This window comes from Mizuhopecten yessoensis, unplaced genomic scaffold, assembly GCF_002113885.1.
Source record: "Mizuhopecten yessoensis strain PY_sf001 unplaced genomic scaffold, ASM211388v2 scaffold2699, whole genome shotgun sequence".
In the NCBI taxonomy this organism is placed as follows: Eukaryota; Metazoa; Mollusca; class Bivalvia; order Pectinida; family Pectinidae; genus Mizuhopecten; species Mizuhopecten yessoensis.
The window spans coordinates 743,828-771,318 of record NW_018404676.1 but is presented as its reverse complement, the minus strand read 5'-3'; the positions used below and the strand labels follow the sequence as shown (position 1 = coordinate 771,318).

At 41.6% G+C, this 27,491-nt stretch overlaps 1 protein-coding gene across 1 annotated transcript in view; it reads right to left on the bottom strand.

The window, feature by feature from the left end:
* The window catches only part of LOC110446479 (calcium-binding protein LPS1-alpha-like), a 31,318-nt gene extending 4,776 nt beyond the window's left edge, over nt 1–26,542 (bottom strand). The window contains exons 1-5 of the mRNA XM_021491652.1: nt 26,405–26,542; nt 26,012–26,042; nt 20,989–21,132; nt 8,339–8,581; nt 7,920–7,991 (exon numbers count right to left, since the gene is read on the bottom strand). Of these exons, the coding sequence (XP_021347327.1) occupies nt 7,920–7,991; nt 8,339–8,581; nt 20,989–21,132; nt 26,012–26,042; nt 26,405–26,494 (580 nt within the window). The 5' untranslated portion in view covers nt 26,495–26,542. The remainder of the gene's footprint in view (nt 1–7,919; nt 7,992–8,338; nt 8,582–20,988; nt 21,133–26,011; nt 26,043–26,404) is intronic.
* Between the last annotated feature and the right edge of the window lie 949 nt (nt 26,543–27,491).

Below are 27,491 nucleotides of genomic sequence, written 5' to 3'. Positions count from 1 at the left end.
ATTTTATGGAACAATTTAGAAAGATCGCTGCATATTTTACCTAGTTTAAAGGCAGTATTCAATCGCAACAAGCTCAGGATAGGTTGGTTTCTTTATTGTATGTCTACCGGTTTCGCCCGAACACGTGGGCTTCTTCAGGTCAGGCCCATGTTCGGGCGAAACCGCTAGACATACAATAAAGAAACCAACCTATCCTGAGCTTGTTTCGATTGAATATTGCCTTTAGTTTCCCGTTCCTCAATCGCCCTGCATACCCCTGGGTATCCAAGCAAGAAATAACGGAACCTACAGAACCTAGATTAGAAGTAGGGCGTTGGCTCTACACCCCGATGATTTTTCCCCTCTTGTTTGTGTCTTTTAAGAAGGAATATCTGCAGATGTTTAGATGTGACGAATAGTTTTATACTAACTTTTCGGGATCTGCATATGTGATATTGTTATTAATAAGTTATATTGTATATGTCATTTTATTATATAACGCCACAATTGCTCTAACCCATATCAACCCTCGCCGTATCACACCCCAAAACCTGTATCAGCCGCCCCCGCCGTATCAAACCCAAAAACCCGTATCAGCCCGCAAAACCCGTATCACACCCCTTTTGGAAACTTTTCGTTTTTCAATACTTCAAAAGAAAAATAGATCATAAGATAGTAGCTTTTATAAGTAAGTATGTAATAACCATAATAAAAACACACCTTTTTCCATTTCACACCCAGTATCAACCCTCGACCAATATCAGCCCTCGGGCTGGTATTGCAGTCTCGGTTGACACTGGGTGTGATATGGAAAAAGGCATGTATGAAACATGTCCATGTCCATGGTAAATTGCGTAATACAGGGCCATATTATAAAATAGATGTAAATCTAAATATGTAACCCTGTCTAAATAAAAGATATTACTATTATTATTATAATGAGGTGTTCTAGTCATCAACAGGAATAAAACTATGGAGAGTTCTAGTCAATAACACGAATTAGCATTGGGGTCTTTCGGTCAACAGTAGGACTAAAACAATGGAGTGTTCTGGTCTACAACAGGATGAAAAAATGGATTGAACATTTCGATCAATAAAATCTCTCAAATGCTTGTGGCCAAAATGTAAAGGTTGTAAAACGGTAATATACACCTAGGAAGCTGAAGGTCTAGAATTCCGGGATAACACTCCCACAAAAAGCTGGAAGAAAACCAGTCCTCCATTGAACCATTTAATATGTTGTTTTCAGTAGCCACAGTCACAATTAAGGACAATCAGACTTCACTTCGAGTATAGCTCATTAAGGTTCATTTGAGTATATAATCTTATATATATAGCTTAACATGCATGTTTTATAATTTCTAATGTTATCTCATAACTTCCACCCTTAACATAGAATGTATTATGAACACACCATAAACAACTCCTCATGGGTTTTGCTGAATATCTTCAGCTGTAATTAACAAATGGTGAAATCGACAAAATGAATGCATACATCTTTTTCTAGAGTCTGAAACCAGTTTAGATTAAATACAATATTAGCTATTTCTATATTAAGACGTTTAGACATACAACTTACCTTAAGACCGGACATGTTGTCTATATGATGTGAACTGTCGGAATATCAAACTCTCTTCTGGCTTTTCTAGCTTCTCTGAGACAAACTTCAACATGTCTAAATGTGTATGTATGTATTGATACCGCGTCATTTAGTCAGAATGTAGCATATTTTCACAGGACCATGGTCTATCCCTGGTAGCCATTGTTAACACGGCAACTTTATTACCGCTATATTTATGGTCTCCTGTCCCAGACCGAATTCCTCCCTAATGCTACGCGTTATCCATGGCGAGGGACATCTCCTCACATTTCAATTATATCATTGATATATTTGTATTTCATACAATGATACTTGTGTAGTACGTGGTATGCACAATTAACCTTGTGAAGTACGTGGTATGTACAATTATAATTGTATAGTACGTGATGTGTACAATAATACTTGTGTAGTACGTGATATGTACAAAAAGACTTGTGTAGTACGTAATGTGTACAGTAATACTTGTGTAGTACGTAATGTGTAAAATGATACTTGTTTATCACGTAATGTATATAATAATAATAATTGAGTATTACGCAGTGTATTCAAAGTTTTTGTAAAATCCCTTATGTGTACAATAATACTTGTGAAGTACGCAGTGTGTACACTGCTTCTTGTGTATTACGTAATGTGTACAAGGATACTTGTGTAACATGTAATGTGTACAATATTTGTGTAGAGTGTAATGTGTACAAGATTTGTGTAGAGTGTAATGTGTACAATATTACTTGTGTAACATGTAATGTGTACAATATTTGTGTAGAGTGTAATGTGTACAATATTTGCGAAGAGTGTAATGTGTACAATATTACTTGTGTAACATGTAATGTGTACAATATTACTTGTGTTGTACGTTATGTGTAAAATGACACTTGTGTAGTACGTACTATTATAGTTGTAATTGCATAGTACGGACTGTGTAATACAGTATTTCTTGTAAACTACGTTGTGTACAATAATACTTGTTTAGTACGTATTGTGTACAATAATACTTGTGTAGTACGTAATATATACAGTTGTAATTGCATAGTACGGACTGTGTAATACAGTATTTCTTGTAAAATACGTTGTGTACAATAATACTTCTTTAGTACGTATTGTGTGCAATAACACTTGTTCAGTACGTATTGTGTACAATAATACTTGTTTCGTACGTATTGTGTACAAGAATACTTGTTTAGTACGTATCGTGTGCAATAACACTTGCTCAGTACGTATTGTGTACAATAATACTTGGTTAGTACGTATTGTGTATAATAATACTTGTTTAGTACCTATTGTGTACAATGATACTTGCTTAGTACGTATTGTGTACAATGATACTTCCTCTCGGTGGTAGGACCTAGACGATGAACTATTTCCCTCGGTCTGTGGCCTCAGGAAACAGTTCATTTGAATTAATTTCAACCTACAAACTTTTTATTGCACTCCCATTTGACCAGTATATACACACGATCACTTGATCATATGTAATAGTGTTCCAAAAGACGTTGATTTCAGGAGTTTAATTGTCTATAATTAGATTGTTGTTGACGGTCGTTTTGCTGTCAAAATGTAAGGGAAATTATGAGTTTCTCGCCATTCCTTGTAGCGGAGTATTACAGTAAAACACAGAGAAAAATAAAAACACACTAAAATTATCTATTTTCTTGAAATTTTTTCGAATGCTACATGTCGGCTAAACTTAATCTGAACTTTAAACACGTCACAGCAAATTGAAACAGTGTCAATTAAGTTAAACTATATACTGTTTAATGTTTTTCTTTAATATTAAAAAAAACAGTTGTTTGATAGCTTTCAGAAGTTTACACAAAAACATGCCTCTCGGTGTTGGTAGTAGACCGTGTGTTATATTGACAAAGCTATAGTAATACATTAATATGTAAATTCAGACAAATACAAGTAACACATATGTAAGAAGAATAATTTATTTGTATATCTTGACTACAATCATGTATAAACTGTACACTGGTGAGGCGATATACAGGTAATGTTATAGAATTCTCATGGTTTGATGCTGTAAATGATGTGTTGATGACGCAATCATGGTAACAGGTATATCACATGAAAATTAGAAAAAAAATGTGAATGGATATCATGATATTAAAATCAATAGTAAAATACATGTATTGAAATAACAATTCGTAACAGATATATCGTCATACATGTCACATAAAATATTTATAGATTTAGACAATATTGATTGTAAGATTTGGTGATCGATTCTCCATGCGTGTGCGTTACGTCACCGGTGGGGCGAGTTCACCAGAGCTAAACCACAGACTGGCATGGACTGTGGAGATTTGGAAACGGCCCAAACATACCCGGATGTGTGAATGGATTACGACCATTAAGTCCTCAGTAGATTCGACACACGTGTATGTCGCTATCTCTTATCTATCCTCCATGATCTGAACAAACTCTGTAACAGAAACATAATTGACCCAATGATAAAATCAATGTCAAGGAATTGTACACTGGAGGCGTTTGATTAACTATACTGTGTATGCTGTCTGTTAGTTTTACCTTTTAGAAAGTGTTTAAAATTATAGATAAAACTGAAGCACAATTTATACATATCACTGACAAAGCAATTAACATGTAATTATTAAACAGAAAAGAAAAACGTCTCGTATACAGGATATTATGAAGTATGTAAACAATATTTAAATTAATGAATATGCACTCAACTATAAACAATGAAGCAATGTATTAACAGCATATTTGCCATAAGATTTTAATATTGCGGAAGCTAGTATATTTAATTATTGATCATTGCCTCACCATCTTCCCTAACCAAACACTAGATCTACCCTGTTACAGTCTCTGATATTCCAATTAGACTGCTAATCTCTTTGTACAATATATATAACTGGCTTATTGGTTCGGCCTACCCTACATTGTATCTACCTACACTTATTATATTACATCTTCAGTTTACATGCAGTATATGTTTGAAATGTATGTCTTTCTATATGGGAAGGGCATTTATAGGCAATACCTGTACCTGTGCCCAATCCTATTGTTAATTTCAACAATAAAATAATTTTGAAATGAAATCGGTAAGGCCCGATGAGTCACGCATTACAATAAAGACCAGTACCTGACTAGCAATGATGATTACAACATCAATGACAATGAGTTTATTTCGCAAACTATTACAGGGTTTTGAATAATTTTCGTGGAATGCACTTCCTGCTCAGGTTTTTCTGTTAGTCTTTATAAAAGTTTTACATAGCATGCTTTACTGTACAGTACATGTATTCGGTAGTTTAATTGTATGGTATACAATGCAGTTAGTAGTCTTTATTTCACAAGATAAGACTTTATAAAAAGATTGTTTAGTTGAGATCTTCGAGATATAAATGAATTGATCAAACAGTGTTTGAAAAAAAAGTTTCCTCCCTCTGAAAATAAGGGCATTGAATTAGCTGGCAGGAAAACCCCTATGATACGTCTAGCAAGTTAAGACTAGTGAAGCTGGAGAGCAGACACAAACGATTACGATTAAGTCATCAAAATATAACTCCATGAATGGAAACTATGTCTCCTTAATTTGTATTCCCAGATCGTGAGCTTGTCTTGCATTGATTGACTGATACTCAATAGTGATCGTGTAGTTTTCCAATTACATAACGCCTAGCAGTAAAACGCACACAAAGGAATTCCTCGGCCGCAGTACCCGATCGCCCTGGTATCCCTGAGAGAGGGTTGTAGTGTTATCTTAATATAGACATTCATCATGCTATTTACGTTGGCCATCTTTGATTCACTAGACACACAAAAGGTTTTAATATCTTTTTTCAATGCGTTTGCAGCGGTCCATACCAAAGTATTTAGTTTAAACACTCCCCCGATTAGCGGTTATACAGCACGTGCGGCGAGCTGCGGCTAGCTCGATGGGAAAGGTATACATGTGCATTGATAGACATGTCCCTTCTTAGTTAAAGCAGGCAACATAGCTATAGGAGGCCATTGCACGGCTGGACATGGAGAGTGAAGCTGTACGTCGTCTATCATACAAGGACATTACCATGTATCTGACTATTTAGCAAAACTATAAGAATCTGAAGAAGCAATTAATACAGTATTTATTCAATAACTAATCGAGTCATCTACAAAATTCAATGATCTTTTCATAGACGTCCTCTCTTGTTTTGTTTTCACTTTATAGTGTCCGGAACAACGTATATTCACTGCGACGCTTACCCCAGTTGTAAAGAATTATTGCTACCGAAATTGCTACTTGTGTTGCTTATATACTTGGGCTAATACCCACCGTTGAGAAAGTCTATACTATGAGGTGATAAATCGTAGCTGTCATTTGAAGATGTTATTGATATTTAGCTTTTAGGTGAAGGGATCCGACTGAGTGAAGAAAATCCTCGTATGTCATAATATGCTGCGGAATACAACATACGTGAAGATAAAACAAATAAAAATGCGAAGTTGTTATCGTTCATTTAATAAAGGGTATAGCAAAAACAATAACCCCTATAATATGTTGAAGAGTGGTCTCCTTGCTCTCTCAGAATAAATTGCTGTTTTCTCCATAATCTCTGTAAATGTCTCATGCCAATTTTAGACAAAAATATGAATTAATCATCCATGTCCGATTTTTTTCTCTCCATATTATGACGTTGGATTGTTTCAGCAGAAAACAAATGGAGTCTAATGTCACAGTACAGCCATTATGTGTTTTTTATACTGTTTTCCACGTGATGTGGTGTTTATAAATCTAGAATCATAGCAGAAGGTCTGAGTCTATGTAAACCCTATCTGATGTCTAGTTTTACAATGACTGGTCTCTCTAAATATAAAGCAATGGACTCCTATACGTACCTCCCATTGGCGGGCTCGTGTAACATTGTCTCAGGATTACGATACGTTTGTTTGTGTGCCTCTCTCTTCATTCAACAGGAATATTTAAGTCTAAATATTTATAAGTAGGGTAACCGACAGCTTATTTAGATAATGATGTTTTATAGAGTCATTTATAAGATATTCAAATATATCTTTACATAGAAAAAGGATGATTTCTTCACTCCCTTCTCTTCTAACCGTTCGTATTAAAACAGCTAAGTCCAGTAATATTTCTCATGCTATTTATAGCCGCGTCAGTTTTAAAGAAATAACATCGGGGAGTTGAAGTTCGTGTGCTAGTCAGTGTCATAACTTTTAGAGATAATATATCTCAAATATAGATTCACTTGTTACAGAGCCAATTTACGGGAATGTGAGAGAGGGAGTACGTACAGAAGGGGAGACAACTTGATGCGACTTCTCACTGGGTGCTGCTTATAGCTGTTAACATCGCCCATGGTAAATATTCATTATAGTATATTATTGTCATTTTCACGACGTTGCAGTGTAGTACTGCTTTCGCTAGAACTGAAAATTTGTAAAATCCCATTCTGTTAAATAACTTGTAATTTGAATTTATCTACATGAACATCTCTGTCTCCACAAAATAAAGCAGAATTGGGGCAACCGCTCTCGGGCCTTTTGCCAGGTTTCTTCTCACAAATGTTTGTTTCTCTGATGTTTCAGCTTGTAATATTATAACTCTATCTACATTGACACTGTAGGCGTTTTCTTCACCATAGGCGTTTACTGGCTGTATGATATATTCCTGTCTATAATGTTTAAAAATGGACTCCCAGAGATTATCGACAATATTTCACTTAATGCTAATTTTCCTATCGTTAACAGGTGTACCATGTCCGAGTGTGTCCATCTCGCGAAAATCCTGACACTCACATTTGATAGAGGAGACAAGGAACCAATCAAATCTCCCTGCCAATACTAGAGGCGTTACTCGAGCACTACATACCTGGAGCGTCCATCAGGATGTCTCTTTAAATCCAGGGAAATATGTGGATCTCTTTGTAACAGAAGTCGGTGTTGTTAGGGATCGATCCCGGGGACTCTGGATTACTAGGCTCACACTCTACTGAATGAGTTTAAGGGTCATTCCACAGCCGTGTCGGTAGGAAGTAATCTGTATTTTACCCGCTGGGGTGCCATATAGTTAAGGTATGACCAGCTCCCTGAGCATTTACTGAGTATGCAGATGTAATATGTGTGAGTAGTTACTCGATGTGATCATGCTAAAATGCATCACACATAATATCCCCTCACTATGACCACAGACATCTGCTCTGTAGGATAAACATAGTCCTACCCTTCCTACATAAATAAGTAGGTCTATTCTAATATGTTTGGTTTGTTTGTGTTTTATGTCCTATAAATAGCTATGGCCATTTGAGGACGTGCCAGGTTTTGGTGGTGGAGGAAAGCCGGAGTTCCCGGAGAAAAACCACCGACCTACGGCCAGTACCTGGCGACTGCCCCACGTAGGCGTCGAACCAGCGACCCTGTGGTGGAGGGCTAGTGGCTAGTCTAATATGTGCTGTCAAACCAGATTGCTAAATGCAAAACAGCTCATATGAAGCCCAAAGTTTCGTTTCGATGTTGGCACGTCTCCAGTTAGAAGGATCACAGTTGGTCTTGCTTTACTTCAATCCATGGTCACAAAATAAAAGTATTATGTTTATTGATATCTTAAAAAGATTCGGGTAAAACAGCAATTAAAGCTGAACCGCATCTAACCCCCGTTCCGGTGTTCGGGAGTGTTAGTTACACCTTGGTAATATAGTAGGGTAGGTCAGAACTCTTTGTTTATATATATTTCTACAGGCCAAAAACATGGCCCTTTACTTGGATCATAATTTAATTCTGATCAGGACACAAACTTACCTTCATAGTTTACTTGACCGTCGCCATCTTTGTCAGCCTCCTTTAACATTTCGTCTAGTTCGCTATCGTTGAGTCTCTCCCCTAGAGTTTCCATCACACTCTTCAGCTCCTCTCTAGATATGTAACCGTTCTTGTCCTTGTCGAATACGTCGAATGCTCGCTGAAGGTCGTCGTCATTCTTCGGACTCTTCCGCCGTTCAGCCATCATCAGGAGAAACTCGTGGAAGTCGATTGTGCCATCGCCTGAAAAGGAACGTCAAGGTTTCTGTAGCAGTTATTAGACAGGCGTCTTTAACGAAATGGCGAATGAAGGTAAAGAAAACAAATATTTTCATTACGAAACAATTTGAGATGGATTGGTTTATGCGTTTGTCTGCAACCTTGTTAAGAATTAATAGACAAAATTAAGAACACAATGCAGTTTATCACTTTCTCGAATAAACTTACTACATACATTACAATAAACGTTTTTATTAAGTCATTTTGTTACCCACACTTAATTGCCTTAATGGCTCATCGACACAAAAATGCCACGATATGTCGAAGAGCAGCAAACACATATGTAGGGTTAAGGTCTTTGTAACAGCTTAAATCATATACTATGGCAACGTTGTTTACTGGCTGAGGGGCCGTACTGAAATATGGCATCATGGACACGGACACCTAGCCTATTCCTGGTCACAATCTTTTGACTAGGGGATAATCAAAAGTGGCTACAGAGACACCATCACGATAACCACTGTGGTCATAGGGAGACACCACCAGACTAGCAACTGTACACAGGGAGACACCACCAGACTAGTAACTAGGGGATAATCAAAAGTGGCTACAGAGACACCATCACGATAACCACTGTGGTCATAGGGAGACACCACCAGACTAGCAACTGTACACAGGGAGACCCCACCAGATTAGTAATTGTACACAGGGATACACCACCAGACTAGTAACTGTACACAGGGAGACACCACCAGATTAGTAATTGTACACAGGGATACACCAGCAGACTAGTAACTGTACACAGGGAAACACCACCAGACTAGTAACTGTACACAGGGAGACACCATCAGACTTGTAACTGTACACAGGGAGACACCACCAGACTAGTTACTGTACACAGGGAGACAACACCAGACTAGTAACTGTACACAGGGATAATCCACCAGACTAGTAACTGTATACAGGGAGACACCACCAGATTAGTAACTGTACACAGGGATACACCAGCAGACTAGTAACTGTACACAGGGAAACACCACCAGACTAGTAACTGTACACAGGGAGACACCATCAGACTTGTAACTGTACACAGGGAGACACCACCAGACTAGTTACTGTACACAGGGAGACAACACCAGACTAGTAACTGTACACAGGGATAATCCACCAGACTAGTAACTGTATACAGGGAGACACCACCAGATTAGTAACTGTACACAGGGATACACCAGCAGACTAGTAACTGTACACAGGGAAACACCACCAGACTAGTAACTGTACACAGGGAGACACCATCAGACTTGTAACTGTACACAGGGAGACACCACCAGACTAGTTACTGTACACAGGGAGACAACACCAGACTAGTAACTGTACACAGGGAGACACCACCAGACTAGTAACTGTACACAGGGAGACACCACCAGACTAGTAACTGTACACAGGGAGACACCACCAGACTAGTAACTGTACACAGGGAGACACCACCAGACTAGTAACTGTACACAGGGAGACACCACCAGACTAGTAACTGTACACAGGGAGACACCACCAGACTAGTAACTGTACACAGGGAGACACCACCAGACTAGTAACTGTACACAGGGAGACACCACCAGACTAGTAACTGTACACAGGGAGACACCACCAGACTAGTAACTGTACACAGGGAGACACCACCAGACTAGTAACTGTACACAGGGAGACACCACCAGACTAGTAACTGTACACAGGGAGACACCACCAGACTAGTAACTGTACACAGGGAGACACCACCAGACTAGTAACTGTACACAGGGAGACACCACCAGACTAGTAACTGTACACAGGGAGACACCACCAGACTAGTAACTGTACACAGGGAGACACCACCAGACTAGTAACTGTACACAGGGAGACACCACCAGACTAGTAACTGTACACAGGGAGACACCACCAGACTAGTAACTGTACACAGGGAGACACCACCAGACTAGTAACTGTACACAGGGAGACACCACCAGACTAGTAACTGTACACAGGGAGACACCACCAGACTAGTAACTGTACACAGGGAGACACCACCAGACTAGTAACTGTACACAGGGAGACACCACCAGACTAGTAACTGTACACAGGGAGACACCACCAGACTAGTAACTGTACACAGGGAGACACCACCAGACTAGTAACTGTACACAGGGAGACACCACCAGACTAGTAACTGTACACAGGGAGACACCACCAGACTAGTAACTGTACACAGGGAGACACCACCAGACTAGTAACTGTACACAGGGAGACACCACCAGACTAGTAACTGTACACAGGGAGACACCACCAGACTAGTAACTGTACACAGGGAGACACCACCAGACTAGTAACTGTACACAGGGAGACACCACCAGACTAGTAACTGTACACAGGGAGACACCACCAGACTAGTAACTGTACACAGGGAGACACCACCAGACTAGTAACTGTACACAGGGAGACACCACCAGACTAGTAACTGTACACAGGGAGACACCACCAGACTAGTAACTGTACACAGGGAGACACCACCAGACTAGTAACTGTACACAGGGAGACACCACCAGACTAGTAACTGTACACAGGGAGACACCACCAGACTAGTAACTGTACACAGGGAGACACCACCAGACTAGTAACTGTACACAGGGAGACACCACCAGACTAGTAACTGTACACAGGGAGACACCACCAGACTAGTAACTGTACACAGGGAGACACCACCAGACTAGTAACTGTACACAGGGAGACACCACCAGACTAGTAACTGTACACAGGGAGACACCACCAGACTAGTAACTGTACACAGGGAGACACCACCAGACTAGTAACTGTACACAGGGAGACACCACCAGACTAGTAACTGTACACAGGGAGACACCACCAGACTAGTAACTGTACACAGGGAGACACCACCAGACTAGTAACTGTACACAGGGAGACACCACCAGACTAGTAACTGTACACAGGGAGACACCACCAGACTAGTAACTGTACACAGGGAGACACCACCAGACTAGTAACTGTACACAGGGAGACACCACCAGACTAGTAACTGTACACAGGGAGACACCACCAGACTAGTAACTGTACACAGGGAGACACCACCAGACTAGTAACTGTACACAGGGAGACACCACCAGACTAGTAACTGTACACAGGGAGACACCACCAGACTAGTAACTGTACACAGGGAGACACCACCAGACTAGTAACTGTACACAGGGAGACACCACCAGACTAGTAACTGTACACAGGGAGACACCACCAGACTAGTAACTGTACACAGGGAGACACCACCAGACTAGTAACTGTACATAGGAAGACACAACCAGACTAGTAACTGTACACAGGGGTACACCAGCAGACTAGTAACTGTACACAGGGATACACCAGCAGACTAGTAACTGTACACAGGGAAACACCACCAGACCAGTAACAGTACACAGGGAGACACCATCAGACTAGACAAACACTGTGTCTAGAGACACAACATCAGAATAACCAGACACTGTGCCTATAGACACACCATCAGGCTAGACAAACACTGTGCCTAGAGACACAACATCAGAATAACCAGACACTGTGCCTATAGACACACCATCAGGCTAGACGAGACTAGTTACTGTACACGGGGAGACACCACCAGCCTAGTAGCTGTACACAAGAATACACCACCAGACTAATAGTAACTGTACACTGGGAGACACAACCAGACAGTAAACGTACACAGGGAGACGCCATCAGACCAGTAACTGTACTAAGGTAGACAACACCAGACTCCAACAGACTAGTAACGGTACACAGGGAGACAATACCAGACTAGTGATTGAACACAGGGAGACAGCACCCGACTAGTAACTGTACGCAGGGAGACACCAACATACTAGTAACTGTACACGGGGAGACACCAGCAGACTTGTAGCTGTACACAGGGCGACAACACCAGACCAGTAACCGTACACAGGGAGACAAAACCAGACTAGTAAATGTACACAGGGGGACATCACTAGACTAATAACTGTACACAGGGACACATCACCAGACTAGTTCCTGTACACAGGGAGATACCAGCAGACTAGTATCTGTACACAGGGAGAGCACAAGACTAGTAACTTTACACAGGGAGACACCACTGGACTAGTAACTGTACCCAGGGAGACACCAACAGACCAGTAACTGTACAAAGGGAGACACCAGCAGACAAGTAGCTGTACACAGGGAGTCGGCACCAGACTAGTAACAGTACACAGGGAGACACCACCAAACTAGTAACTATACACAGGGAGACATTACCAGACTAGTAACTATACACAGGGAGACATTACTAGACTAGTAACTGCACACAAGGAGACACCACAAGACTAGTAAAAGTACACAGGGAGATACCAGCAGACTAGTATCTGTACAAAGGGAGACACCAGCAGACAAGTAGCTGTACACAGGCAGACACCATCAGACTTGTAACTGTCCACAGGGAGACACCAGCGGACTAGTAGCTGTACACATGGAAACACCACCAGACTAGTAAATGTACACAGGGGGACACCAGCAGACTAGTGGCTGTACACAGGGAGCCATCACCAGACTAGTAACCGTACACAGGGAGACGCCACCAGACTAGTAAATGTACACAGGGAGGCACCTCCAGACCAGTAACTGTACACAGGTATACACCACCAGACTAGAAACTGAACACAGGGATACACCGCCAGACTAGGAACTGAACACAGGGAGACAGCGCAAGACTAGTAACTGCACACAGGGATACACCACCCGACTAGTAACTGTACGCAGGGAGACATCACTAGACTTGTAACTGTACACAGGTATACACCACCAGACTAGTGATTGTACACAGGAGACAACACCAGACCAGTTACTGTACACAGGCAGACATCACCAGGCTAGTTACTGTACACGGGGAGACACCAGCAGACTTGTAGCTGTACACAGGCAGACACCATCAGACTTGAAACTGTACACAGGGACACACCAACAGACCAGTAACTGTACTAAGGGACCCGTACCAAGGGAGACACCATCAGACTAGTAACTGTAAACAGGGAGACACCAGGAGACTAGTAGCTGTACGCAGGGAGACACCAACATACCAGTAACTGTACAAAGGGAGACACCAACATACCAGTAACTGTACAAAGGGAGACACCAGCAGACAAGTAGCTGTACACAGGCAGACATCACCAGATTAGTTACTGTACACAGGCAGACATCGCCAGACTAGTTACTGAACACAGGGAGACATCGCTAGACTAGTAACTGCACACAGGGAGACACCGCCAGACCAGTAACTGCACATAGGGAGACACCACCAAACTAGTAACTATACACAGGGAGACATTACTAGACTAGTAACTGCATACAAGGAGACACCAACAGACTAGGAACTGTACACAGGGACACACCCACAGACCAGTAACTGTACATAGGGAGACACCACCAGACACAGGGAGACACAGCCAGACTAGTAACTGTTCACAGGGAGACACCAGGAGACTAGTAGCTGTACACATGGAGACACCACCAGACCAGTTACTGTACACAGGCAGACATCACCAGGCTAGTTACTGTACACGGGGAGACACCAGCAGACTAGTAGCTGAACACAGGGAGACAGCACCAGACTAGTACCTGTACACAGGGAGAATCCACCAGACTAGTAACAGTACACAGGGAGACAAAACCAGACTAGTAACCGTACTAAGGGAGACAACCCCAGACTAGTGAGTGTACACAGGGAGACACTATCAGACTTGTAAATGTACACAGGGAGGCACCATCAGACTTGTAACTGTCCACAGGGAGACACCATCAGACTAGACAAACACTGTGCCTAGAGACACAACATCAGAATAACCAGACACTGTGCCTATAGACACACCATCAGGCTAGACAAACACTGTGCCTAGAGACACAACATCAGAATAACCAGACACTGTGCCTATAGACACACCATCAGGCTAGACAAGCACTGTGTCTAGAGACACACCATCAGACTAGACAACCACGGGAGACACCACCAGACTGGTAACTGTGCACAGGGAGACACCACAAGTCTAGTAACTGTACACGGGGAGACACCAGCAGACTTGTAGCTGTACACAGGGCGACACACTCAGACTAGTAACTGTTCACAGGGAGGCACCACCAGACTAGTCACTGTACACAGGGAGGCACCTCCAGACCAGTAACTGTCTAGTAACTGTACACGGGGAGACACAACCAGACAGTAAACGTACACAGGGAGACATCACAAGACTAGTAACGGTACACAGGGAGACATCGCTAGACTAGTAACTGGGGACAGGCAGACATCACCAGGCTAGTTACTGTACACAGGGCGACACCACCAGACTAGAAGCTGTACACCGGGATACATCAACCGACCAGCAACTGTACTAAGGGACACAACACCAGACTAGTTACCGTACACAGGGAGACGCCAACAGACTATTAACTGTACACAGGGACACACCCACAGACCAGTAACTGTACACAGAGAGACAGCACAAGACTAGTGACTGTACACAGGGAGCCACCATCAGACTTGTAACTGTACACAGGGGAACACCAGCAGACTAGTGGCTGTACACAGGGAGATACCAGCAGACTAGTAGCTGAACACAGGGAGACACCAACAAACTATTAACTGAACACAGGGAGACACAGCCAGACTAGTAACTGCACACAGGGAGACACCGCCAGACTAGTTACTGTACACGGGGAGACACCAGCAGACTTGTAGCTGTACACAGGGCGACAACACCAGACCAGTAACAGTACACAGGGAGACATCACCAGACTAGTAACTGTACACCGGGATACATCACCAGACCAGTAACTGTACTAAGGGAGACAACACCAGACTAGTGATTGTACACAGGGAGACAACACCAGACTAGTAGCTGTACACAGGGAGACATCACCAGACTAGTAACTGTACACAGGGAGACAACACCAGACCAGTAACTGTACACAGGGAGACACCACCAGACTAGTAACTGTACACAGGGAGACATCACCAGACTAGTAACTGTACACAGGGAGACACCACCAGACTAGTAACTGTACACAGGGAGACACCACCAGACTAGTAACTGTACACAGGGAGACACCACCAGACTAGTAACTGTACACAGGGAGACACCACCAGACTAGTAACTGTACACAGGGAGACACCACCAGACTAGTAACTGTACACAGGGAGACACCACCAGACTAGTAACTGTACACAGGGAGACACCACCAGACTAGTAACTGTACACAGGGAGACACCACCAGACTAGTAACTGTACACAGGGAGACACCACCAGACTAGTAACTGTACACAGGGAGACACCACCAGACTAGTAACTGTACACAGGGAGACACCACCAGACTAGTAACTGTACACAGGGAGACACCACCAGACTAGTAACTGTACACAGGGAGACACCACCAGACTAGTAACTGTACACAGGGAGACACCACCAGACTAGTAACTGTACACAGGGAGACACCACCAGACTAGTAACTGTACACAGGGAGACACCACCAGACTAGTAACTGTACACAGGGAGACACCACCAGACTAGTAACTGTACACAGGGAGACACCACCAGACTAGTAACTGTACACAGGGAGACACCACCAGACTAGTAACTGTACACAGGGAGACACCACCAGACTAGTAACTGTACACAGGGAGACACCACCAGACTAGTAACTGTACACAGGGAGACACCACCAGACTAGTAACTGTACACAGGGAGACACCACCAGACTAGTAACTGTACACAGGGAGACACCACCAGACTAGTAACTGTACACAGGGAGACACCACCAGACTAGTAACTGTACACAGGGAGACACCACCAGACTAGTAACTGTACACAGGGAGACACCACCAGACTAGTAACTGTACACAGGGAGACACCACCAGACTAGTAACTGTACACAGGGAGACACCACCAGACTAGTAACTGTACACAGGGAGACACCACCAGACTAGTAACTGTACACAGGGAGACACCACCAGACTAGTAACTGTACACAGGGAGACACCACCAGACTAGTAACTGTACACAGGGAGACACCACCAGACTAGTAACTGTACACAGGGAGACACCACCAGACTAGTAACTGTACACAGGGAGACACCACCAGACTAGTAACTGTACACAGGGAGACACCACCAGACTAGTAACTGTACACAGGGAGACACCACCAGACTAGTAACTGTACACAGGGAGACACCACCAGACTAGTAACTGTACACAGGGAGACACCACCAGACTAGTAACTGTACACAGGGAGACACCACCAGACCAGCAATTGTGCATAGGTAGATGCCGCCAGCCTAAACAAATGTATCCTCTAAGGAACCATCAGGATAGCCAAACACTGTGTCTAGAGAAACAACAGCAGACTAACCAAGCACTGTGCCTAGAGAAACAACATCAGGCTAGCCAAGCACTGTGTCTAAAGATACACAATAAAGCTAGCGAAACACTGAGCTCAGAAACACAACATCAGGCTATCTTAGCACTGCCTAAAGATACAATAAGGCTAGAGAAACACTGTGCTTAGAGGCCCACACTCAGGTAAGACAAGCACTGTGCTTAGAGAGAAACCATTAGGCAAGGGAAACACTGTGTCTAGAGACACAACATCAGAATAACCAGACACTGTGCCTATAGACACACCATCAGGCTAGACAAAAACTGTGTCTAGAGACACAACATAAGGCTAGACAAACACTGTGTCTAGAGACACAACATCAGGCTAGACAAGCACTGTGTCAAGAGACACAACATCAGAATAACCAGACACTGTGCCTATAGACACACCATCAGGCTAGACAAGCACTGTGTCTAGAGACACACCATCAGACTAGACAAACACTGTGCCTATAGACACACCATCAGGCTAGACAAGCACTGTGTCTAGAGACACACCATCAGGCTAGACAAACACTGTGCCTAGAGACATAACATCAGAATAACTAAACACTGTGCCTATAGACACACCATCAGGCTAGACAAACACTGTGCCTAGAGACACACCATCAGGCTAGCAAAACACTGTGCCTAGAGACACACCATCAGGCTATCGAAACACTGTGCCTAGAGACACACCATCAGGCTAGAAAAACCCTGTGCCTAGAGACATACCATCAGGCTAGACAAACACGGTGCCTAGAGACACAACATCAGAATAGCCAAGCACTGTGCCTATAGACAAACCATCGGGCTAGACAAACACTGGGCCTAGAGACACAACATAAGAATAACCAAGCACTGTGCCTAGAGACAAACCATCAGGCTAGACAAAAACTGTGCCTAGAGACACAACATCAGAAAAACCAAGCACTGTGCCTATAGACAAACCATCAGGGTAGACAAACACTGTGCCTAGAGACTCAACATCAGAATAACCAAGCACTGTGCCTATTGACAAACCATCAGGCTAGACAAACGCTGTGTCTAGAGACACACCATCAGGATAGAAAAACACTGTGCCTAGAGACATACCATCAGGCTAGACAAACACGGTGCCTAGAGACACAACATCAGAATAGCCAAGCACTGTGCCTATAGACACACCATCAGGCTAGACAAACACTGTGTCTAGAGACACACCATCAGGCTAGAAAAACACTGTGCCTAGAGACATACCATCAGGCTAGACAAACACTGTGCCTAGAGACATAACATCAGAATAACCAGACACTGTGCCTATAGACTAGACAAACACTGTGTCTAGAGACACACCATCAGGCTAGACAAACACTGTGCCTAGAGACATACCATCAGGCTAGCCAAGCACTGTGCCTAGCGGCACATCATCAGGCTAAACACTATTGATAGGGTCACGATCAGGCTTCCCAGTGTGGCTAGAGAGACATCATCAGGCTAAACACTGTTGATAGGGTCACGACCAGGCTTCCCAGTGTGGCTAGAGAGATTCAGCTAAGATTAACAGACGTGTCTGGAGAGACACTACCAAACTAACTACTGTATCTAGTGGAAAACAATATCGAAAATCAGGGTAAAATGGAGATTCCATGTGACTCAAATAGTTGTCACCTCTTGCAATCAAACGGTTAGATGTAACAAGCAGATCAGTCATCTGGCTTCAACACGTGAAGGAAAGTTGACATGATAGTGTATGTACTTATATTTTAGGTATGTTATTGTTATAACCATTACCAGGAGTGGCCTGCTTTACATAGAGCTGAGCCTTAACGGGGGAAATATTGGCAGCAGCATCAGCAAATGTAAGATTAAGGGTAATATGACCGGGAGAAAACGAGACAACTCGTAGACAGGTGTGGTAGGTATTGGGTACCGATACGGTCATGTAACACATCACACAGCGCACTGCTACGTACAACTATATTACTTATTTTGCTAGGATATGTAACATCATTAGGATATAGTTCCAACACGGTGACATAACGTCTTGCAAATATATGCAATGTTTAACGAGTCAAGGTCACTCCGGCTTGGAGAGCCATTGATAACATTCACGTTTTATGTGATATTCCCGATCTGGCTCTTACTAGTTCAATAATACTTCTCCTATGAATAAAAACCTGTATAAAATAATACAAAAAGGTCAGGTATAAGCCACGATTACAGTGCTTAGGCTAGCAAACACAACCGGAAAGTTAATCCGTTTTGTTTATACCAAGAATACAGTGCTTAGGCTAGCAAACACAACCGGAAAGTTAATCCGTTTTGTAACTGGTATATCTAAACTGCGGTGTTGCTCCAGATGATTTGCTATGAAAATTTCTATAATTTTTTCATTTCAAATGGGGACTCAAAATTCAAGCTACGTTTCCGTACCATACAAAGTGCGAGCTTTTGATAAACAAGCACCTTAACGCAGATTTGAAACACATAACAGTCATTTAAAATATTTGATATTATTAGCCATCAATCGGTTATTTCGGGATATTGCATGAGCCGCCTTATCGGGTGCCTGCTACTAGCCATACGGCACCTCGTTAAATACCTCGTAATGTGTGCTTGCGTCAGAGCTTTGTGCGCATAAGTGGTCTGTTTTGCAGCGGGCCGTTTTTACATGTTCCAGTGCAGACACGGTTGACGCCAAACCAGTACCTCTTTATACCGTACCTGGTTTATTTGGGTAATTTGGGTAGGGGAAAACACTTTTCTGAAAATCCGTGCGTTGCTTACTTCGGAGATTGAAATCTTGTTATTTGGTTGCAAGGCTGGAGTGCAATTACCAAAACTGACGGACAGGAAGACAACTGAAACGCCATCATAATGTATTGCGTGTTTCCTGTACCGTCGATTTGGTTTTAAGTTATTTGATCGCCGATCAGTGGTCAATAAAACCATCAAGTTATAAATCATTACCGCGGCTGGATAGATGGGGATGCTGGACACACAGGATGAGGAGTCGTGACCGATCATGAACTTACCTTGTTAGTAGTCTATAATAGGATACATTATTGGGTCCACGCGGAGGCCATGCTGCCCTCCAATCGATAGAAACGCTGGCGACAAGGTGACGGACACGAGTAATCACGGCTACTCGGCCTGAGATTAACGTTATACATTTCCGATAAATGTCACTTCTAACACTCTTGTTTCCAGATGGACGTAATGCCAATCAGATTTAGAAAATACCATGGAAATGAACAAATCAAATAAATCGTTTGACATCAATGTATGCGCTAGTAGTCTGTCCTTGCTGGTTTCTGTGTTACCACAACAAAGCTTTATACATTTTTTAACTACTATTTCAAGCTGTTTGCTGTATTTCTAAAATAAGGTGTCCTCTTCCTCCTCCTCTCCTCCTCCTCCTCCTCTCCTCCTCCTCCTCCTCCTCCTCCTCATCGCTGATGCGCTTAGAAAGAAGATATGTTTGTCTTGGGTGCAGTTGGAGTCTATCATCAAACTAGATAGCATTTGTGTCCTAAAGCACTTGTCAGAAACATCCGACGATAAACTAACCCTCTTAACGTCCTGCAAGACTCTTTAAAAGCGATTGATTATAGTTTCCCATAAATGAGAGTAACGCATTGTGGTCTAGGGTCAGGAATACAGAAGTAATGACAAGAAAGGCTTGGAGCACATATTCATTGATAAGGAAAACCATATTGTGTTTTACATTTTTCTTTGGTGACGTGCAAGAATTGTCCATCAATCCATGGGATGCTTTATAGTGCATCATTACCCATGCTGGTTTCTATGGGTTTCACGTCTCTGCAGTGATGTCCAATGAAGATAGGGCCGACAAAAGGCCACCTTATGTTGAAAAATAATTAAATCAGGTCGAAGAGGCCTACGTTATGGTATTTTCCGAACATTTTTTCATGTGCATTTAATGTTGATTATTTCTTAAATTAGCAACCGGCAGTAGACGATGTAATATATACCTACCGTTGAAGTCGCCCTCACTCATACGTTCGATGATTTCAGCTTTGCTAGGGTTCTGTCCCAAATCTCGCATCACCTTCTCCAGCTCCTTGGCTTCAATCACACCGTCTTTGTTTTTATCGTAGACATCGAACACCTCCCGGTACTCTGTAAAAGTAGTATAAACAGACGCTTCAGAAACATGGAATGATAATGTCTCTCAGTGGCGATCGAACAAGTGGACATAGAATCGCCGTCTTACTTTCATATTACAATACCTGTGCTCACAAGCGTCGATCTTTCATGATGCATTCATTTAAATGATTTTCGTCCATGTTTTAGTACATGATAATGGTTTGGATACATCAACTAATAGGAGAGGAGTTTGACAGTTTGTTAAATATTGAAAGCATATTGAATTTTATAAGCTAGTGGAATATTCACAGTAGATATTTGTTAATGCATGGACCATTAAAATAATGTTGTTGATGTGGTTTTTCTGTCTGAAACTGACATTAAAGATAAGGGACTTATAAGAACGCTATCGTAACTCGAGTTATCTATATATAGGTTTAAAAGCATTCAGACAATAGGACATCAGGAAATTACCATGTATTGTGATATGTAATGCACCACTTCACTCATTATTCTTAAACTGCAACCAATAACATGTTTAGAACGGTGACCTTCACATAAAAGAGCTCTACTTGGGGAAATATCATGTTTCTTTAAATAACTGGCCACAAAGTGGAACAGGTCTGTACTGAACGTGTACCCGCTCGTCAACTTCTTGAAAATAAAGCAAACTTAATGACCTTGTCTTGTACTGTTGATTTGCTGCTAATCTACAGTGCTTGCTGTGTGTGATTTCTAGTTCATCCGCGAAATAGAGCATACTTTCATGATGTGCTTTGTATGATGTCTCGACTGTGCGTTTTGTAAAGTGCATTCACAGGGTTAAAGAATGTCATTGAATGTGTGTCGTGTATGATGCGATCAGAGGGGTCAAGAATGTCAACAAATGTGCATTTTGTATGACGCGATCACAGGTTTCAAGAATGTCTACGACCTTGCGTTTCGTATAGTGCAATCACAGGGTTCAAGAAGGTCATTGAATTACTGCGATAGGAAGGGTCAAGAATGTCTACGTATTATGTGTGTTCTTTACGATGTGATCAGAGGGGTCAAGAATGTCATCGAACGTCTTTTGTCGATTGTGCAGAGTGGTCAAGATGGATCTGCGCAAAAATAATAAAATTTAAATAAGAGATCCTGGAAGGATCTTGGCACCCACCATGAAAGGATCTTTATCAGATTTACAAAAGATTATATTTTACTTTCTTTGCTCTTTATTTTCTTTACAGGTACTATTTATTACCCAGTCCCATATTGAAAACCCTTAACAGGAACTTGTACATTCACTTAAACCTCGTAATGTCATATGTCATTTGCCAGTTTTCCAATTTCTTTTTTGCATAACGATTTGCAAAATGCTGCCAATAAGGGATGAATTGTAATTAGGGCCTGGAGTGTGTTAACAAGGGGATCGAGGGGAACTAACATATAAAAGTTGAGATATATCCCTCCAGTGTTTTATGAGAAATAGCGATAACAAACCTTAACTAACAAAATCCAAGATGGCGGACACCCGGACATTTCGTTCGTTCGATCAGTTTCAAAAGTACATATGCACAACTAAACCCAAGGGCAACTTACATACGACATTTGATAAAGATCCCTCCAGAACTCTCTGAGAAAAAGCGATAACAATAATTGTTTAAGGACGATCAATCAACCATCTGATGATTGGCTAGAAAATCCAGATTTAAAGTAAGTCGATCTAGTAAGACGACGAGACTAACATTGACAGTTACACTAGGCTAATCGTGTAAGCTGTGTACCCGTTAGTCACGTGGTCTGTAACACTTCGTCATAAGGCTCTATTATTTGATGTAGTGATGAAGTACTAATTACATTTCCCACCTGCTCAGGAGAATCTCCCTAAATACACCACTGGAAATGACAGGTGAAATTACGGGGATGAACTTCTCTGATCATTATAACAACTAAACATGGCGCCAACTTCCGCCAATTTTCGTTATTTTCTTAATTGAGATGTTATTGATCAATCAATTGAATTCGAAAAGAATAAATAAATGATAAATCAACTGAGTAAGAAAAGGTATAAAGGACAAGTTTCAAATTTAAACACAGTTATGGAGTTTTGCTGAGTTTACACGTGCTTATAGAGCTTTGGTAGAGGATGGAGACGGACAAAGTGAACTACATCCTCACCGATATCTGTACAGTCACGTGCTTAATCACATATAACAACAGATTTTTTAATAAATGTTTACTTAAAGTGTTGCGAAACAAGATGGGTCGGCGACCAGGAAGCTCAATGTCCGTCTAGAGTTGGCCCTTGATTTTTTTACATACCTAATACTATAAGTGTGTACAAAAATAAAATACATTATGTTGATATGGGAACTCAATTCAAACATATGTATCTCAGAAAGCTTGTACATGTGACTGTGAGTGGACACAAATCCTTTTCTGAGGAAAACACAAGGCTGCTGTAGTAGATGTTATCGTCGTCGCCCTTCACTGTGTTTCAATGTTATGATAGTGTGATGGCACATAGCAGCTGCTGTGAAGATAGTGATGGCACATATCATCTTTTGTAAAGATGGTGAAGGCACATACCAGCTGCCGTGAAATTAGTGAGGTTACATACCAGCTCCTGTGAAGATAGTGATGGCACATACCAGCTGCTGTGAAGATAGTGAGGGCATATACCAGCTGCTGTGAATATAGTGAGGGCTCATATCATCTATTGTAGAGATGCTAAGAGCACAAACCAGCTGCAGTGAAGATAGTGAGGGCATATACCCGCTGCTGTTGAGATGGTGAGGGCACATTCCATATAGTGTAAAGATGGTGAAAGGCACATACCAGCTGCCGTTAAGATAGTGAGGGTACATACCAGGAGATGTGAAGATAGCGAGGGCACATATCATCTATTGTAAAGATGGTGAAGGCTCATATCAGCTGCTGTGAAGATAGCGAGGGCACATATCATCTATTGTAAAGATGGTGAAGGCACATACCAGCTGCCGTGAAGATAGTGAGGGCACATACCAGTTGTTGTGAAGATAATGAGGGATCATATTAGCTTCTGTGAAAACAGTTAGGGCACATACCATCTATTGTAGAGATAGTGAGGGCACATACCAGCTGCTGTGAAGACAATGAGGGCACATTCCATCTGCTTTGACGATGGTGAGGGCATATACCATCTATTGTAGAGATAGTGAGGGTATATACCAGCTAGCAGGAAGATAATGAGGGCACATATCAGCTGCTGTGGAGTTGGTGAGGGCACATACCAGCTGTGGTGAAGATAGTGAGGGCACATACCATCTATTGAAGAGATGGGGAGGGCACATACCAGCTGCTGTGAATATAGTGAGGGCACATACCAGCTGCTGTTGTGGATATTAAGTCAGGAGACACATAACAAGGTCAAACAAAATATGTACCAGTTGCTGTGGAGTTTGTGTAAACGATTGAATCATGCCGCCGAGCACCTGCCCAGAACGAACTATTTAACCAGGCAGATTGCACTTTTGACGGTTTCAATTTACTAAATTTCAGTACGTGTGTAGACGAGTCGTTGATTGATCCAACAGACAACCCAATATAGTCGAAATCAACAGTTAAGCCTCTTTCGAAGCAGAAAGACCGACATTTGTTTCTAGTGATAATTTTTTTTAAGATAATGTATATTTACATAGCTTGTTGATGAAGGCATGCTTTTAAACGACTAGTTATGTAAAATATAATACTGTGTTGTGTGTGATTTAGCTTAACTGCTTGAGCAGAGCAGGCTTTAGTATCTTGTGTGAAATTTAAACTTCCCGTTGTAAAATCGTGTCGTTGAATACCGGAAGTAACATAAGATGGCTGATTATACAGTGTTGACAATAATATCAAGTTTTATGTTCGGGAACGTCTATTATGATTTTGTTTGTCCAAAGGTGTGTCGACCATAAACATTGTTTATATTGCAGGATAACTTAAGAACTTTACGTTCACGTTTTGAGTGATATAAATTATGATAGTGGAGAGATGGCGACGAGGGGAATGGGTGACAGGGGTCGTCTGACGGTTATTCTGTCAGAACACATTCTGTCTTTGTCTTGTTACATTGATTGCATCGTTAGAATTTAATTTTAGGACTAACAATAGATGTAATGTCGTTACCTGTTGTTCGTTAGGTTAACAATGAACAATTGTTACTGTACCTATTGTATGTTAGGTTTATATATATACTGTGGTTACCTGTTGTATGTTAGGTTTATAGATATACTGTGGTTACCAGTTGTATGTTAGGTCTATAGGTGTACTGTGGTTACCTGTTGTATGTTAGGTTTATATATGTACTGTGGTTAACTGTTGTATGTTAGGTCTATATATGTACTGTGGTTACCTGTTGTATGTTAGGTTTATATATATACTGTGGTTACCTGTTGTATGTTAGGTTTTTAGATATACTGTGGTTACCTGTTGTATGTTAGGTTTAGAGATATACTGTGGTTACCAGTTGTATGTTAGGTCTATAGGTGTGCTGTGGTTACCTGTTGTATGTTAGGTTTATATATATCCTGTGGTTACCTGTTGTATGTTAGGTTTATAGATATACTGTGGTTTCCTGTTGTATGTTAGGTTTATATATATACTGTGGTTACCGGTTGTATGTTAGGTTTATATATATACTGTGGTTACCGGTTATATGTTAGGTTTATATATATACTGTGGTTACCTGCTGTATGTTAGGTTTATATATGTACTGTGGTTACCTGTTGTATGTTAGGTTTATAGGTGTACTGTGGTTACCTGTTGTATGTTAGGTTTATAGATGTACTGTGGTTACCTGTTGTATGTTAGGTCTATAGATATACTGTGGTTACCTGTTGTATGTTAGGTCTATAGGTGTACAATTATCACCAGTTGTATTTTTAGTAGATAGGTGTACAATTATTACCTGCTATGTCTTCGTCTGTTAGCCCCTCAGCCTGTAATGAAAAGAAAACGTTTCAGTATATGACCAGTACGAGTGTAAAGAGATAGCACACCCAATGTTCAAATTGAGATGTATGGTGGAGTACTTAGGTTTGTGTGTAGATCTATTCACAATACATATGGGTCAACATATCCATCAGGTTAACAAGGTATGATCTATATCATCAGAGGAACGTTGTTTAACTGATCATGGTAGCCACGCTGCCGAGATATTTAGCTCGACAGTGTGTATGCCAGTTTATAAATACCGATAATAGAGTACTGCCATTCCTATATCTCTAAGTTAAATTTAGAATTTACACACGGTGTTGTTATTGCAACATACATAGGTACGTCTGGTGATATACAAACCTACCATTGGAGTGTCCATCCAGGATAAGTTTAAAATCACTCCGCCCTCCCCATGTTGAGTGCTGTGTGATACGGTGTCTGATGTATCTTTCATCCTATTGTATAGAGTGACTCAACACACACACACACACACACACACACACACACATACGGGTATTTTATAATTACACAAACCCTTACCGTTATACTGGGTGTATCTGGTATACTATATTTTCCCACGCCAAATACTGTACCAGCCATACAGCTTTCAAAAAAATAGAGAATTTCATAGCTACAATAAATACTGTATACACTTACCATTAGGTACCGTTATTAATCCATCTACGCCTTCGATACATTAACAGTGTTGTGATCAATAGAGTGACCTGATATGGCCGTATCGGTAGTCGTATTGCCTTCCACGTTGTCTTACCCTGTGTCCTCACTAAACTTGTACATTTTCACGTCTGAATCACAGTCCGACCTTCACTTTACAAGTGCTTCAAATATTTCTATACTGCAGTGTAAAAAGGCCCAAGGATAATGCGCTGTATATCTTACATATATTGTTTAACAGGGTTTCCGCTCCCGCAACAGTGAGATACGCCAAGTCGCTACTACAGCACACACGGGATCAGGGCTTACCACCTCTGATGAAGGGTGGAAAACGGGGCATGGTCTTCGTCATCAAGCTAAGCGGGACGGATATCAAAATGAAAACTTAAAGTTTCTGTTTACAGAGCGTACGTTATACTACTTGTGTGTAGCCGTCCGTACTTGACCTTGCCTTTGAGTTTAAAATGATTTGAGATACATACACGAATAATACTAAGGTCGTTTACTGTGAGTTTCCGTAATGTCCGTTGATTCCTTTACATAAGGACATGTTGCTGTGTCATATCCTTTTTGTCTAAATCGTGATTATATTGATACACAAAGGTCAATATTACAGTATAATTGTCTCAAGTAATGTAACTACAAACAAAACTTGAACGGGGTTTGTAGCACGCTAATGTGTCCACGTCCACTAGTATAAACTGTATCTAATTCGGTGCCACTAGCGGCTGATTAAGTTAACGCTGTTCCGTACGTAACTGTGACCCAACTTTATT